Source organism: Hyperolius riggenbachi, chromosome 2, assembly GCF_040937935.1.
Source record: "Hyperolius riggenbachi isolate aHypRig1 chromosome 2, aHypRig1.pri, whole genome shotgun sequence".
In the NCBI taxonomy this organism is placed as follows: Eukaryota; Metazoa; Chordata; class Amphibia; order Anura; family Hyperoliidae; genus Hyperolius; species Hyperolius riggenbachi.
The window spans coordinates 439,727,898-439,745,376 of record NC_090647.1 but is presented as its reverse complement, the minus strand read 5'-3'; the positions used below and the strand labels follow the sequence as shown (position 1 = coordinate 439,745,376).

General features: G+C 41.2%; 1 protein-coding gene across 2 annotated transcripts in view; it reads left to right on the top strand.

The window, feature by feature from the left end:
* Nucleotides 1–17,479, top strand: part of LOC137546930 (mitogen-activated protein kinase kinase kinase 15-like) — a 246,622-nt gene that overhangs the window by 169,370 nt on the left and 59,773 nt on the right. For both annotated transcript variants that reach the window (XM_068269985.1, XM_068269986.1), the window contains 2 exons: nucleotides 5,558–5,688; nucleotides 11,228–11,333. In XM_068269985.1, the coding sequence (XP_068126086.1) occupies nucleotides 5,558–5,688; nucleotides 11,228–11,333 (237 nt within the window). The remainder of the gene's footprint in view (nucleotides 1–5,557; nucleotides 5,689–11,227; nucleotides 11,334–17,479) is intronic.

Sequence of the window (17,479 nt, the reverse complement as noted above, 5' to 3'; positions counted from 1 at the left end):
AAGTTATAACAGTTTCCCAAAGCTGACATCTTGAGCAAGGCAGCTATTCAAACCAATCAAAATATTATGGCATCCCAACCCCTGATCCCCCCCCCCCCCCCCCAGCTGGGTTAATACCTTATTTATTATATGGGTAATAGTTTCAGTGTATAACTTGAAGAGATATCTGTGAATTCTGAAATTCTGACTCCCAGGTAGGTGATATATCAATTTGCCATCTTGATTCCCAAAGAGTTCACTTCTCTGGTGTCAGCTTTGCTAGACAGTAAGGAAAGTTCACTCATGTTGTGATTGTTGAATCTTGATTCCCTTCCCATTTTATCTATTACAAGGTGACCTAAGCCCATTTAAAAACGGGCTCTAGGTCTCTTCAAACCGCAGCCACCGCCGCCAGTTAGTGCACATGCGCGCGCACCCGTCTGCCGCGCGCACGAACCCATCCACCCTGCTCCCTGGCCCTGTCTTCCTGTCCCAACGGCTGTTTGTGCTGCGCACATGCACAGTAGAGAAAACCGCAGGGACAGTTAGAGTTTTATTTTATAGGATATCCAATACTTGGGGCACCTCTTTACGTGGATCCTGTAAAAATAAGAGTATTTAATTGGCAAAAAGGGCTTATACTACCCTCTGGTCCCCTACCTGTATCCCCTTCAGCTAGGTCAGCAATGTTTAGGTTGAAGTGTTGAAGAACAGTGGTGATAAAGGAAATCCCAGACACATGACTCTATAAAGATCAAAAGGGGCAGAGAGAAAGCCAGGAGTATCCTCGCTTTAGGTCTTTTATACATCTGATGAAAAAATTGCATAAAAGCTCCAGTGAAGCCCATCTTGTCTAACACTTTTGCCAGCCATTGCCATTGAACTGCATTGAACGTTTTTTTATTTCTTATGTCAGAATTGCACTCTGTCCGTTTGTTACTGGGTACGCTTTGACTTGTCCCCAGAACCGCTATTGGTTGTTTGATTATTGTAGTTGGGTAAGAACAAATATTCGTGCACCTCGGTACAGGAAAAAGTCCCATGTACCGAGGAAAAGAAAACATAGTCTCTGTCACAAGGATGGAGATGTTGCGAAGAGTCTGTTAGAGATAGTGTTTTTAATCACTTTGGCTAAAGGAGTCCTACCAGAGAGGGCCTGCGTTATTCTGTGAGTACTCGTGAATCTATCCTCATCAACTGCTCTAGCCCCGATCCAGTCCCTCTACCACCAACCAAGTTACCTCTTCATTTGTCAGCAGTTCTCCATTGAATGTTCTGCAAGAATACCTTTAAGTTCACATTTGGAGCATTAACATTAGAAAAAGATATACCCTCTCCTGGCAATTGAAGAGTAACGCATACCCATCTACCCTTCTCGCCATTTTGAATGTCTATGACTTCCGCATGAGCTGTCTTGCTTATTAGGATGAGCACCCTTGCTTTTTTTCCCATTAGCTGGAGACCCAACACAGCGAGCAACTGCTTTCTCCATAAACCTTAGCTCCTTATGGCCTAAGTACGTTTCTTGGTGTAGAGCCTTCTCTGTTCATAATTTTTTAAGGTGGCACAGTATTTGGCCTCTTTTAACAGTGCCTCTAATGACCTTCATGTTCCACAATGTGACTTTAATTACTATTCAGAGACTATAAGTGTAGTGTTGCAGGGTTGCGTCACTCTACATTTTATATTTAACAGCTTCAGGAAAATAACCAGAAATGGGCAAGCACCATCAACCAAACCATAAATATGGGGTATCTGGGGGTGTGCAGAAAGGAACATAAACCAGTAGTCTCAGTACGAACAAGAAGTTCTATCAGAAACCGCAGTAGAATTCATGGTTCCATCTATCACAGCAAGCCTTCCAGGTCCTGAAGCAGCAAAACAACTCCAGACCATCACACTACCACCACCATATTTTACTGTTGGTATGATGTTCTTTGGCTGCAATGCTGTGTTACTTCTACGCCAAATGTAACGAGACACGCACCTTCCAAAATGTTCAACTTTTGTCTCGTCGGTCCACAAGGTATTTTCCCAAAAGTCTTGGCAATCATTGAGATGTAAAAATTGAGACGAGCCTTAATGTTCTTTTTGCTTAAAAGTGGTTTGTGCCTTGGATATCTGCCATGCAGGCCGTTTTTGCCCAGTCTCTTTCTTATTGTGGAGTCGTGAACACTGACCTTAATTGAGGCAAGTGAGGCCTGCAGTTCTTTAGATGTTGTCCTGGGGTCTTTTGTGGCCTCTCGGATAAGTTTTCTCTGCGCTCTTGGGGTAATTTTGGTCGGCCGGCCACTCCTGGGAAGGTTCATCACTGTTCCATGTTTTTGCCATTTGTGGATAATGGCTCTCACTGTGGTTCGCTGGAGTCCCAAAGCTTTAGAAATGGCTTTATAACCTTTACCAGATAGATATCAATTACTTTTGTTCTCATTTGTTCCTGAATTTCTTTGGATCTTGGCATGATGTCTAGCTTTTGAGGTGCTTTTGGTCTACTTCTCTGTGTCAGATAGCTCCTATTTAAGTGATTTCTTGATTGAAACAGGTGTGGCAGTAATCAGGCCTGGGGGAGACTACAGAAATTGAACTCAAGTGTGATAAACCACAGTTAAGTTATTTTTTAACAAGGGGGGCAATCACTTTTTCACACAGGGCCATGTAGATTTGGAGTTTTTTTTCTCACTAAATAATAAAAACCATCATTTAAAACTGCATTTTGTGTTCAATTATGTTATCTTTGACTAATAGTTAACGGTTTTTGATGAGCAGAAACATTTAAGTGTGACAGACATGCAAAAAAATAAGAAATCAGAAGGGGGCAAATAGTTTTTCACACCACTGTATATATATCTATATATATATATATATACATATATATATATATATATATATATATATATATATTTTATTTTTTTTTACAGCCATCATTGGTTGGTTCTTATGTATTTATTCAGGTTTGTGTGTGGATTATCAGTCATTTGGCTGTTATTCATAATAGTTATATACATGTATCATTAATTGTTACAATTGTTTACATGGCTACCCTCCTTATGTGTTTTTAAGGGTTTTTATGAATTTTTGAATAAAGATGATGTATTTTTGACCGTTGTGGAGTGATGCGGTTTCTAAAGGAACTCTTTGTTCGTACTGAAGCTTCAGGAAAATACCATATTTACAACTTAAGGAGAGAGCACCATTAACCCCCTCCCCCCACACCACCTTCCCCAACAAAGAAAACCATCTACCCTGTTTAGCCAACTGGGCTTTTGGTGAGCCTAGCTTGAACATATAACAGGGGTCTGCCACCCAACAAATAACTTCCATCTCCTTTGTCCTCAGACAGGACTCCACTTTTAACACATAGGACTTTATTTTCTATTTTTCCCTCCGCAGCCATATTTCAAACACAAATACCTCGGTGCACAACAGTCACTCGATAAAATAACAGAAAGTTGGCCTGATAGAGCAAACAATGTCTTTCAAACAGTGAATAAAGATGAGACATATTACCTGATGACTCATGTTCAGCATGGTTCAGTGTGGTTCTCTGGGAGAATGTGGTGCAGGGATATTTAAGTATTTTGCTCGATACAGTTCCTTAAAAAAGAGGAGTGATCCCTCCTCATTAGCGATCCACAAGATGGTGGGATACAGTAGAGCAAACTTGATAGTCTGGTGGTGTAGCTCCGTGCAGACCATGCTAAATAACTTTCACTGTTTACTCACCTCCACAGTGTAGTCATTAAAAAAGCTTACTTACAGTGCCTTGCATCATTAGGGGCTCTTTGCATGTTTTCTAGTACCTTAGTCTTGCCATTATAATCGAGATAACGTACCATTACCAGGCTCAGTGTATCCTTATTCGTTCTAGGTGGGCCTACCCTATGGGCTCGTTCAACTCAAAGGGTGCATCCCAGAAGATTCGGAATAGTCGTTTCACATAGAGCCTGTAGACCTCCTGCCTTGTATGACTCACAGTGCGTATGTTGATTCTGTTTTCAGTGTCACCTTCGCCTTCTTCAATGCGTATCTCTTCCTTTTGAGTGAGCCTGTAGCTCATGCTTAATGGCGGATGGTGGCTTCTACTATCCCTTGCAGATCTGGGATTTTACAGGAGGCTACTTATTTTGCAATGTGACGGTAGTCTGCTGCTCTTAGTTTCACCGGGGGTCTCTCCTCAAACTCTTCCAGATCGGTGTCCCGGTCGTGGCTATCAGAATCTGCCGGTGTGTGTTTGGCCTGCTTTGTCTTGGGAGGCGTCATCTTGGATTTTGCCGCCTCCATCTGTGTGCTTTTGCAAGATGATCCGTGATATATTTATCCATCGAGACACCATGGGCTTGATTCACAAAGCCGTGCTAACTGTTTAGCATGGGTGTGCTAAACAGTTAACACATGAAGTGCCGTTCGCGGACTTTTGCGCGCGCAAAGTGGTGCTATTCGCGCGATCGCGGACTTTTGCGCGCGCAATTTCCCGCGATTTACGATAATCGCTGCAAATTGCACTCTCAAAAGTCCGCGGTCGCGCGAATCGCTGCACTTTTGCGCGCTCAAAAGACCGCGAACGGCACTTCACGTCCTAACTGTTTAGCACAACCGTGCTAAACAGTTAGCACGGCTTTGTGAATCAAGCCACTTGTGTGCTCTGTGGAATGTGAGCCGCCCTCTGCTATCGCTGAATGGAGTTTGCATGTGGTAAAAACTACTTTTGTTCCTTGGCTGAGCAGAGCCTTCCTTACAAACTGCCATCCATGCGGGCACAGGAACCGAAAGTTATTTTCTACTTATTTATAAGAACTGCAGAAATGCAAAGCAAACAAGCAACTCAGATATACTTAATGAACTTACTAAAGTGAGATTGCTTCTTGGTCTGCAGCATGTATGTATGCATGTAGCTTTGACATCTCTTATGTGGCTGCTTTGCAAGAGTGAGAATCCTCTCACCACTTACAATCTCTTCTTACTTTAATTGAAGAGGACTGTGAGGGAGAGAAGACAGAACACCCCCAGATCCTAGAGTAGTACTTTAGGTTGTAGGGGTTTTGCATATGTAAGCAATATTGACTAATTTGGGGTTGCCAAAGAATAGCCTAGTACACCTGCTACATGTGTGTTTGGCGGCTCCAGATGCCATGGTGAGAGATCCCGGACTAGTGGATCATCCTGGCTGAGTGCAGGCTGAGCCTATTGTTTTCCTACTCACCTCACCTCCTCTGTGCAACTCCATAATGCACTGTTCCATCAGCCCTACTCTCCCCTTCATACTACTCTCTCTCAGCCCTACTCTCCTCTCCCCTCAGCCCTGAACTAACACCCAAGGGAACAAGTCAAAATCCTTGCGTGGGGACAGTAATTATGCGTGGATACGCATCTTAAGGGAACCACTTCTGGTTGCCTTTATCAACTCACTCCCTACTAATATCAGTTTGAATGGTAATGTGCACTGAAAAACAGCTTCTCTTTCTCATGTTCTAAGCACATTCCATTTACCTCCATTCACTAGATCTTCCCTCAGCTATAAAATAATGTGGGTTTGTAAATGGCATAGCTTTGTAATTGCGAAATGTTTCTCTATACACAGGTAGTCTTTCAGTCCTCTTGAGGTCTAAATGGGGCCCTATGAAGGAACCAACCATTAAATTCTACACTAAACAAATCTTGGAGGGTTTGAAGTATCTTCATGAGAATCAGATTGTACACCGAGATATAAAGGTAACATCAACAGTGTAACAATTAACTGTGCATTATTTGTTATATTAATGACATTTGAATCACTGGTTGTATTATCCCTGGCCCTGAGATCTAGCAGTTTACAGTGTTCAGGGTTTACAGTGCTGAACAGACAAAAATGGTGTGTAAGCTATTTGGAAAGATACCCATGTATGTTACATCATTCAGCTTGACATGTTTAATGAATGATTGCAACCTGTAAACACTGGACTTCTTTGGCTGTTTGCCATTGTTCCTCATTGTATATGCAGCATCAGGTCACATTTAATTTTCACTGCTGGTGTCAGGATGTAACGATGATGTATGTGATATGATGTAACTGGACAAGTGTATTGTTGCAATAGAGACCAAAGTACTAAGAATGCAGCCTTAAAGGGGAACCTGTATATTCAGTGAATAATTGGATTCTCATTTCGATTATAAGCAGCATATATATCCTTATGCATTTAGAGTGCACCCAAGGTGAAAATGAACTGATGAGATAAACAATTTTATCTATCCTCCTACTCTGAAAATTTTCTTTTTTGGATAACCCATGGTTTTAATTTATATCTAAACATTTTACAAAATAGATGAAATTTTTTATTGTCTCTGCTCAATAGCAGTCAATTAAGTGTCCCAGAGCTAAAATACATTAACTATTAACCTTTTATATCTGTCCTCTGCCCTCAGAAGCACTTCTCTGCTGGAAAAAGTTTTAGGACTCTGAAAAGACAGAAAATGTCACTTGCATGCCTAAAGCATAACTTTTTCAAGCAGCATAAGGAAAAAAAGAAGAAACACAGACTGATTATAAGTGTGCTTGGCACTGTACATACACTGTACATACACTGTACGTATTTTTTTGGACTATAAGACTCAATTTTTCTCCCTCAAAAGTGGGGAAAAAGTCACTGCTTTTTATAGTTCAAATGCAGGGAGTTCCTGACTTGTGAACGCCTGCCAATACGAACCTCCAACCCACTGCAATGTCTGGTACTCCCTGTACTGTGCCCATGCAGAGGACACAGGGGGGCAAATGGGGAACACAGGGGGACACAATGGGGTGTAGAGGAGGACACAAGAGGTACACAAAAGGGCATAGAGTAGGACAGAGGAGGACACATGGGGACACAGGAGAACACAAGGGGGACAGAGAAGGACACAAGAGGTACAAGGGGGCATGAAGTACAAAGGGGGCATAATCCACAAGATGCCCCTTCACCATGGATGCACCAGGTTTAGTATATATATTTTCCCCCCTGGTTTTTGTCCTCTAGACCTAGGTGCGTCTTATGGTCAGGAGTGTTTTATAGTCCAAAAAATATGGTACACATGTTTAGCTCATCATGTCACAAATTACTTTAAGTACACTTTAAATTGTGTCAATTTGTCACAAGAAAACCAGCAAGTACCTTCAGTCTTCTTTCTTTCCTGCTCGAGATTGTTAGCATTCATTCCAGATGTGTATTAGGGCCCAAGTGTTGTGTATAATTATGGGGCTGCAGACTCCAGAAGTGGCCAAAATAAATGGAAGTGATGATGAATTGCACATGATAGCAAAGCCAGGAGAACTGTGTATGCTTTTTGTATTGTACTACCTCAATCAGTTCTTTATATATACATTTTAATTACATAGAACCATAGACTGGTGATTTAAATGGACAGGTCCAAAGTAATAAAAAACAACAACAAAAAAAACAAGATCTACTTACCTGAGGCTTCCTCCAACCCCTGGCAGCCTATTTGTCCCTCGTCGCAGCTCGGCTTTTAGCCGGGGGCCAGGGGTCCCCTCCTTTGCAGATGCTGACCTCGCCTGGGATCTTTTGCATCTGCACGAGCTCAATGCCACACCGCTCCCAATCGCGCTCACATAGCCTGGAGCACTCTGCGCAAGCGCAGAAGACATCTGCAACGGAGAGGACCCCAGGACACCAGCTTGGGGCAGAGATGCAGTGAGGGACAGATAGGCTGCCAGGGGCTGGTGGAAGCCCCAGGTAAATAGATCTTCGGGGTTTTTATACCGTGGATGTGTCCTTGTATAAATAATAATAGTAATACAGTGCTATGAAAAGGTAATTGTAGACAAAGAGAACACGTGTAAATATGTTTTAAAGTACTACCCTTGTAAAACAAACAAAAAAAATAAATATCCTCATAGTTGCTAATTCAGAAGAGCAAACATAATTGATAATTTCATTCATTTAGCTGAATACAGCCAGGCCTAAGTACAACCAGCCATGGTTAGTCATTCATTTGACTGAATACAGCCAAGGCCTAAGTACAAATAGCCATGGTTGATGTAAACATCAATATAATTGTAGTCCTGCAGTGCTAGTACAAGAACAGCTTTATTTTACTCTTGAATAGTGTGGAATGCAAATCCATAACTCCAATTTCTGATAAAACTATCCAAAATTAATTTTTTTATTTTATTTTACTTGAAATTGGTGTTTAATATTAGGCACTGATTTTTACAAAATCCTTATGACATGAACAAAAACCCAGTAAATATGAAGTTAAAGAGGAACTTTAACCCAGGATTGAACTTCATTCCAATCAGTAGCTGATATCCCCTTTCCCACGAGAAATCTTAACCTTTTCTCAAATAGCTCATCAGGAGGATCTGTGTGACTGATATTGTGGTGAAAGTCCTCTCACAGTGTGATGGTCTTGACAGTTTGCTGTCTATGAACCTCATTGCATTGTGGGAAATAACAGCTTCTTCCAAATGCCAAGCAAGCAATATCTCCCTCTGTGCATAGAACTATTAGTAACTAACATTCCATACAGATCACCTGGCAGAGCTAAAGATGTCACCGCCCATGATACATTTCAGAATGTAAATCAGAGAGAGGAAAGATTTTACAATGGACTATATAATCTATAACAGAATATTGTAAAAATAAATCAATTTTATTCATTCTGCTATTTTCAACATAGTTCCAATTTAAATGAGTACTTTAGGGGAGTAGGAGGAAAAAGAGTTGAACTTACCTGGGGCTTCTAATGGTCCCCCGCAGACGTCCTGTGCCCACGCAGCCACTCACTGATGCTCCGGCCCCGCATCCGGTTCACTTCTGGAATTTCTGACTTTAAAGTCGGAAAATCACTGCACCTGTGTGGCCGTGCCCTCGCTACCGCTGACATCACCAGGAGTGTATTGCACAGGCCCAGTACAGTCTGTGCCTGCGCAGTAAGCTCCTAGTGACGTCAGCAGGAGCGAGGACACGGCCATGCAGGCACAATGGTTTTCTGACTTTAACGTCGGAAATTGCAGAAGTGAACCAGAAGCGGGGACAGGAACATCAGTGAGCGGCTGCGCGTGGACAGGATGTCTGTGGTGGACCATTAGAAGTCCCAGGTAAGTTCAACTCTTTTTCCCTCCCTGTACACAGTACAGTACTCCTTTAAGTATTAGTCTGAAAATGTTTTGTGCCCATACATAGCTTAGTCCGCTGAAATGTATTGTTAGTGATTGTTTTGGATCCCTATGCGGATTGTGTACAGGGGTCTGCTAATGCGTACATCTGAAAAGAATGCCTTAGTAGTTTGAGTGCCAGGGATAGTCACAAATTGTGTGATATATTGGGTAATATTTTACTTTGGCTAACCTAATCTTATTTTCACATGAGCCCCTTTTCTACTATTGCCTAACCCTAACCACCTCACCTGCCTATGCCTAACCCTAGTTGAAACACCTGCTGATGCCTAACCCTAACAGCCTCCCCTGCCACTCCCTTAACCTACCACCACCATCCCGGCCACAATGCTTTCAGATATAACTACAGCCTTTGCTGCTAAAAACTCCTTCCCTTACACCAATTAACGTGTGCCATTGGCCTAATCCTGATATTTACCCCGTGAATGCCATGATATCCACAATTAATAATATCCCATTTTAACATAGCGTCGCCGGTGCCCAAATTACCTTTTTTGCTCCTGATGGCCAACAAATACTCAATGATTGGGCCCCCACAGGGCAGAATCTCTCGGTGAAAACTGTCACACTCAATAGGGAATCTTTCAATAAAAATGACCAGACTTTAGGTGTGCTGTAATCCTAAGGACAATACCTTTAAAGGCTAACGCTAAAAGGCAAGATGCTCACTGGTCTGGCTAACCTGCTCACTGCATAACCAGCAGCAAGCATAATTAAAATGTTAGAAAACTATTTAGATAAACCTCTGTAGTGAACTCCATACTGCATTAAAACAAATGCTTTGCTGTATGTTGTGCAGCGACAAGACGTGTGTAGAATTCCAAGCATTATTCACATGCATCAGATAGCATCTACAGGCTTTGACAAGAAAATGTGTATGCTATAGAGGTGCTCTTTATTACCAGTTTTCAAATACCATGTTATTTGTTTTAGAAGATAATGGTAAAATATGAACTTCTGGGAGGAAAATATGTAGACATATAGTAGACATATACTGGATAAACCATTCATCACACATACAGTAATAAATGAGGTCCTGTAGCCAGACTAAAGGACCTGACAACGAGAGCAGTTTTTAGCTTTCTGCCAACTGGTACATAAACACCTACAGAGTCTTCCTACTGCCAGACTAGCAGTGAGGAGGAGAAACAGCAGTCTAGTTACTCAGAACTAATGTCACTTTTCCTGATTAAACACGCTATGTCAAAGAAGTCGTATCTATATATATAAAATCAGATGTACAAAAAAACCCTATAGTCTTGTGACTGACAGGGATAGTTGAAGTATACTTATTGTCCAGTTCAGATAGCATGCAAGGAGTATCCAGTAACAGGCAATGGTCGGTCCAGGTGGCAGGCAAGAGTATCCAGTAACAGGCAATGGTCGGTCCAGGTGGCAGGCAAGAGTATCCAGTAACTAGCAGAGGTCGGTCCAGGCGGCAAGCCAGGGTATCCAGAAGGCACTACTTTGAAACCAAGACAGGTAGGGAGACTACATGAGCAGTAATGATCTAGAGGAGACATATTTATTGTGTTATGTCAGAATGTAATCTTATATGGATGAACTGGTAACTTTACCCAGGGCCCAGCCAGGTGACAATCGGTGATATAGTAGCTGAAATATTCTATCCAGTGTTAAACCATTTCTTAAAGGGTATGTTACTAAAGAAATACTGTACAGACAGACTGATTGTGGCACTGACTCAAGCAAATGCCTGTGACATAACTATGAACAGGAATTTGGGACCCCCTTGCCTCTTAAAACAGCAACAACAACAAAAACACTGTTGTAGTTGGAGAGTGGTATCACGTGAAGAACCTTACAGTACAATATGCTTTAGTGACTCTGCTTTAAGAAATTATGCCATAACAAAACTCTTATATAAAACAGAGAAAAGGATTAAGATGACATGGAGCTCTAGGCAAGACTTTTTTAGTTAGATTTGGTGGGGGCTAGCATCTAGCAGGCCCCTAGACGCTCTCCAGGCCCTAGGCAGCTGAATAGAATTGCCTTATGGATGATCCGGCTCTGATTAAACATCAGTGTTTCTGGTTGTTCTGCTACATTTTTTTCTGACACTTTTGTGTATTTTTATCCTAGGGTGATAATGTTCTGGTGAACACATACAGCGGTGTGGTGAAGATATCAGATTTTGGCACATCTAAAAGACTTGCTGGAGTAAACCCGTGCACTGAGACATTTACTGGTAAGAGTTGCTATGGTTACAAAGATCAATGTTGATCCTGTTATATTCTCAGTTGAGTCACATCAGTGCACTGCAAGAAATCTGTGCCCTGATGTCACCATCTCTTTCTTACTGTTAGTTTCTTTGAAGTCCTTTCATGTTGTAATAAACCACTTTGCCTTTCTTGTTAGTAGTTGGTGCATTATTCTCCATGCTTTAGATTTAAGCATTTGGCAAAATGTCATGTTTTTTTTGTCTACATTATGTTATATTTCTGTACTTAATAATACTGATTTATATAGTGCCATCAACTTCTATGGCGCTGTACAGAATAAGAAACTAAAATCGGTCCATAAAAATACAGACAAAAAAATGTAATCATCAGTACATAAAAAGCTGGTAGACAATATTATTATAGTGTCAAATGTATAGTGAATAACTATTTACAGCAGCTTGCAAAACACAAAGGGAGATAACCCGGGTCCATCTGAAAATGGCGCAGGGAGAAAAATGGCGCTCTATTCTGCCGATAAATGTATCATAAAACGCTATTTACCGTTTTAATGTAAATACAATAAAACGGTAAATTTCGTTTTATGCTACATTGATTGCAGAGCGGTGCGCCATGAAAAACATGCAGGGGGCTGCTAGTATAGGCAGCGGGGGCTGAGGGAGAGAGGCAGCGGAACATTGGAGGCCATAGGCATCGGGGAGGATATGTGCAGAGGCATACGTTACCTTGTCCTGGGCCGGCGATCGCTCCTTCCCTCTGCTCCTTCCATTCGTTTGCTGTAGTCCTGCAGCCGGCCAATCACCATGCGGAGACTGAAACCACATAGTGATTGGCCGGCTGCAGGACTACAGTAAACGAATGGAAGAAGTGAAGGAGCGGAGGGAAGGAGCGATCGGCGGCCGGGACAAGGTAACGTATGCTTCTGCACATATCCTCCCCGATGTCTATGCCCTCCGGTGTCCCGCTGCCTCTCTCCTCCCCCAACTGCTGCATTTTTTAACACTTATAACGCTATTTAGCGTTATAAGTGTAAGGCACACTGTCTGCGCCATTTTTTAACACTTATAACGCTAAATAGCGTTATATAATGTAAGTCTATGGGGCGCCCTTTTCATCCCCCTGGCGCTGTGCGCCATTTTTAACTGCTCTAAGATAACCCTGCCTTTGTGAGCTTACAGTCTAAAGAGATATGGGGAAGCAAGAGGTGAGGGAATACATAAGGTGTCATTGTACGGGTGTTGTGTTATGCATTATATTTAGAAAGGAGCACAAGTTGTCCAGAGGCTGATTGTGGAATGTCTTAGGTTAGATTGTATGCTTCTCTGTAAAGGTGCGTTTTAAAGGTGCATATAAAAGTTACAAGTTTTGTAGACTGATGGTGACAGATTTGTTTTGGAAGGGAATGCCATAGGAAAGGAGAGGCTTGTGAGAATTCCTGTGAATGGGAGGTGGTGATTGGTGGTGGAGACTAGTGAGGAGATATATGGGGGAAATATCGTGTGGAGAGCTGTGTATGTTACAGTTTAAAGTTTGAAGTGAATTCTCTGGTTATTTGGCAGTCAAAGAAGAGAGTGGCAAATGAGGAGTGAGAAGAGAAGTGGCTGAATCGAGCAGCTAAATGCAGTATAGACTGGAGGGATGAAAGTCTGTTAGTTGGAAGGCCATAGAGCAAAGAAATATTGCTTTTTTTTATTTGGCTTGATGAAATGTGCATTCATATCTTTCAGGGTAATATATCTATTTTCTCGAATCTTTAAAACCCCCTTGAGTTGGCTAGTTGATAAGCAGTGTTTTATATAATTAACTGATGTCATGTGATTACACTATCATTTCATTACCAGCAACAACTAGAAAGGATCTACTTGAACAATATTGCCACCCATGGTCCACTGATTCCTTGGAAAGGTTCCACAGCTGCTGTATCTTTAAATTAGGTTTGCTGCAGTCTATGTAGGTTTAATATAAAACTCTTCAAACTAGTAAATTAAAAAATTAAAACCTTATTGTATGTGGCCAAGTGAAATGACCACTATGATGCAAAACTTAAAGTAAAAATGCCTTTGCACACATAGATATAAAGTGTACACTTGTCTCTGGATGAAATGTACTGTAAAATACTTCTTTCCTATGTAGCTGTCACTTTAAGCTGTTGTTAATCCAACAGTTCTGAACCTCTTACTGACAGGTTTTGGAATAGTCCATCTCCTCATGGGGAATTGTCAAGGTTTTATTTATGCTTTTCAAAAGTACTCCCTGGCGAGGATCTGAACAAGCATATGGCTTCAATTCATCAAAAGCTGTTTGGGAAAAGAAACAATTTGGGAAAATACTGCATTCAGTATTTTAGACTTTTTTTGCTAATTCATCAAGATTTTCACTGGTGCGGTAGAAGTTCGGTAATTTACAGAAATACTATGCTTCAATTCACAAAAACCTGTTCGGTAACAGCAGAGCAGTGTGGACTGCCTCTGTGTTGTTACAAGTTGTTCCATGCAGTGAAGGCATTACAATAGTAAGAGGCATCCCCACATCCCTTTAGAATGCACGCTTGTTATACTGCCTTTGCTCACTTTGAATCTGTTTATTAGTCTTTCTTAAAGGGGCACTATGGCGTAAAATTGTAAAATTTAAAATATGTGCAAACAGACAAATAAGAAGTACGTATTGTCCAGAGTAAAATGAGCCATAAATTACTTTTCTCCTATGTTGCTGTCCCTTACAGTAGGTAGTAGAAATCTGACAGAAGCGACAGCTTTTGGAGTAGTCCATCTCTTCATAGGGTTTCTCAGCAAGGCTTTTATTCTTTATAAAGATATTCCCTAAAAAGGATTTAAACAATGATGCTGGCCAGCTTCCATGCTCGCTACACAGTTTTTTGGCAGTTGGCCAGAGCAACTGCCATTCACTAAGTGCTTTTGAAAATAAATGAGTCCCTGAGAATCCCCTATGTAGAGATGGACTAGTCCAAAACCTGTCACTTCTGTCAGATTTCTGCTACTTACTGTAAGTGACAGCAACATAGCAGAAAAGTAATTTATGGCTCATTTTGCTCTGGAAAAAAAGTACTTCTTATTTGTATATGTTTGCACATATTTGAAATTTTAAAATTTTTCGCCATAGTGCCCCTTTAACATTTTATTTAACTGCCACAGTTTAGATGAACTTCCAGGAGAGATTACAGATGCCATGCTTAGGTGATTTCCCCACTAGCTACTCTGCATCTTCAAACAGGAACCTAAAAGGTTAAACATCTAAAGGGAGGCAGGGGAAACCACTTTTGTTCTTTTCTCCCTGCTAACTGCCTGAGGGTAGAAAAGCTGGACCCTCCCGATAAGCCTTCACAACCTATCAATTTCAGATCAGTGGGACTTGCAGAAGTCAGGCTGTTTCTATTGGCTTCTGCTCCTGTCAGTCATAACATTCTCTGCTTGTGTGAGTCACAGCTCCTCCGCACTGTTTCCGACAGAGAAGAGCTTCCAGTAATTATCAAGTAGGTTACTTGGCTTTAGCGCATGCTGTAATCTTGATGAATTGACATTTACTGATATGTGTTGAGATATTTACCGCACAAGTCGGTAATTTACCTCATTGCTCTGCAATTTCAGCTTTCCATGCGGTAACAGCCTTGATGAATTGGCACTTTCCTAAATGCTCTGAAAAATCTGCTGTTTTCAGCATTAGCGAATACGGTAATGCTTGATGAATTGAGGCCTATGTGTGTAAGAGGTACAGAGTTTTTTGTCTAAAACGATAAGTGGACTTCAGATTCTAAGTTTTACTTAAGGGATACTTAAGCTTAAGAAAAAAAAAATCAGCTTTACTCACCTGGGGCTTCTACCAGCCCCCTTTAGCTATCCCGTGCCCTCACAGTCACTCTCGGATCCTCCTGTCCCCCGCTGCTGGCTACTTTAGTTTTCGGCTGACAGGCTTACTGTGCCTGCACAGGCCTGGCCACGCATCTCCTTCTACACGTTCCCGTCTGCAATAGCATCCTGTGCAGGATTTTATTGCGGTTGGTAAGCGAAGATGGCTACACGTGGCCGGGCCTGTCGCCAAAACTAAAGTAGCTGGCAGCGGGGAACTTGATGCTCTGTGAGTGACTGCGAGGGCACGGGACGGCTGCAGGGGGCTGGTAGAAGCCCCAGGTAAGTAAAACTAAAAAAAATTCTTAGGTTTAAGTATCCCTTTAACCTGTAAAATTTCCTGCTCTGGCAGTCATGCAGTGTACATTGCTTTGTGTGAATTCACAGTGATGTGCTCCAGCTCACCCACACATAGCAGCACTCAGTGTGTTACATCTACAAAGCATCATGTTCTACATTTTATTGTATCAAGGTTTAAGAAAAAAAACTTTAGATGACTCTTTCATTTAATTTACTCCCATGACTGAATTCATGATGTGTGGAAGTATTAGAAGGATGTTTCAATGTTGTCACCTCCGCTGACAGGAGACATTATACTACAATGATCACAGAACTAGTGACTGGCTGTAGTCCTTCAGTTACGGAATGTGCTGACTTCCTCTACAGGACAGCATGGTGCCCTGGACTGGATTCCTAATCTTATTAAATGTCAAGTATGACTCCTGGTCATTTAGTGACTATGAAAGCTTGTATGACTAGTGCAGGATCAGCTTGCTGCTGTGTACATAGCTATGCTCTAAAGGCAGATCATATGCTATTTTTACTAAGAATTCTGCTGGGTCGCGCTAAATGGCTTGTGATTTCCCCAAAGCATTATAACTTATTAATGTCTTCCTCTAAAGGGCAGGTGAACTTATAATACTGATATGCTAACTCACACCATTCACTCCTGAACATTCATTTTATGTTGTTATAATACAGTATATGAATCCTCATACAAACCCTTCCCTGTTTTCTGCAGTCTTCTGTAATGGTGGGATGTGCTGCCATCTTCCCCACCTCTTACTGCCCCCCTCTGTACTGTCAAAGGTGACCTAAAGTGAAGTCTTCAATACATTTAAATTAATGCTTGTACCTGAAGACAGAATTGGTAATTGAGTAGGTAAATTACCCATTCACCAGAAAATGGGAATTATTGTTAAACCCTGCTCCTATTGGCAAAACCTTCATTATGGGTTTTTGCCCGAAGGCTCTCCGAAGAAGTCCAGAGCTGTATGGCCACTCCCACTTGTGTTGCCGTGTCCAACCCCCAGCTCGGCAGCTGCCTGTCTGTCTGTTATGTGATTGTTCAATCTTAGGAAAAATATCCCCCTGTTTCTCCTTGAAACAGATAAGGATAAGAGGTAGGGATGGGGATTATTTATGATTCTAGTTATTCTACATAGTTTGTTATTAACAACTATATATAATGCATTCATGAAAGATATATATATATATATATATATATATATATATATATATATATATATATATATATATATACTGTATATATCAGGGCTGTGGAGTCAGTACAAAAAAATAATCAGACACTTCAATTTATGAAAACGACCAACTCCGACTCCAGGTACCCAAAAATTGCTCCTACTCCTCGGCTCCGCTTCTGACTCCACAATGGTATTCACAGCTGATTTACTAAAGTGGTATATGCTATATGACCAAATCATTCAATTTTGTTTATATAAAAATCGATTGTATGCAAATATGGTATGAAATCACTGGATCTTGATTTTGTAAAAATGTTTGACTTATTAAACTTGGTGTCTATAAAAGTGATCACTTAAAATAATAAAAAAATAAAAATAAAAGTGTATATGGTTAACCTGGAGGATATTGCAGTTTACTCAGTAAAAGATTGGTATCTTTATAACGTGAAATGTCATTTTTGTTGAGAAACATGTAGTGCCTTAACTTCAGCTCCACACATTGCTGGGATTAATGATTGCCTTTACTTCAAAGAGCTAACGTTTTTATGCACAGCAAACACAAGACAAACACAAAAACAATGTTCCTTACATAGATTCTAACAGAGACCGTCAGACTGGGTGTGTTGGTGACTCAAGTGCACATGTGGAAAAAAGTAACCGTTATTCCTGCTCTGTGCAACTTAGCAGAGGAAAAACCTAGGCTGTGTGTACTGCAAAGAGAGTGCAAGTTCCAGGCCTGACAAAAAACAAATAACAAAATGCTTTGTGTTGTAATGATACTTGATTATACCAAATCCACATGAAAGT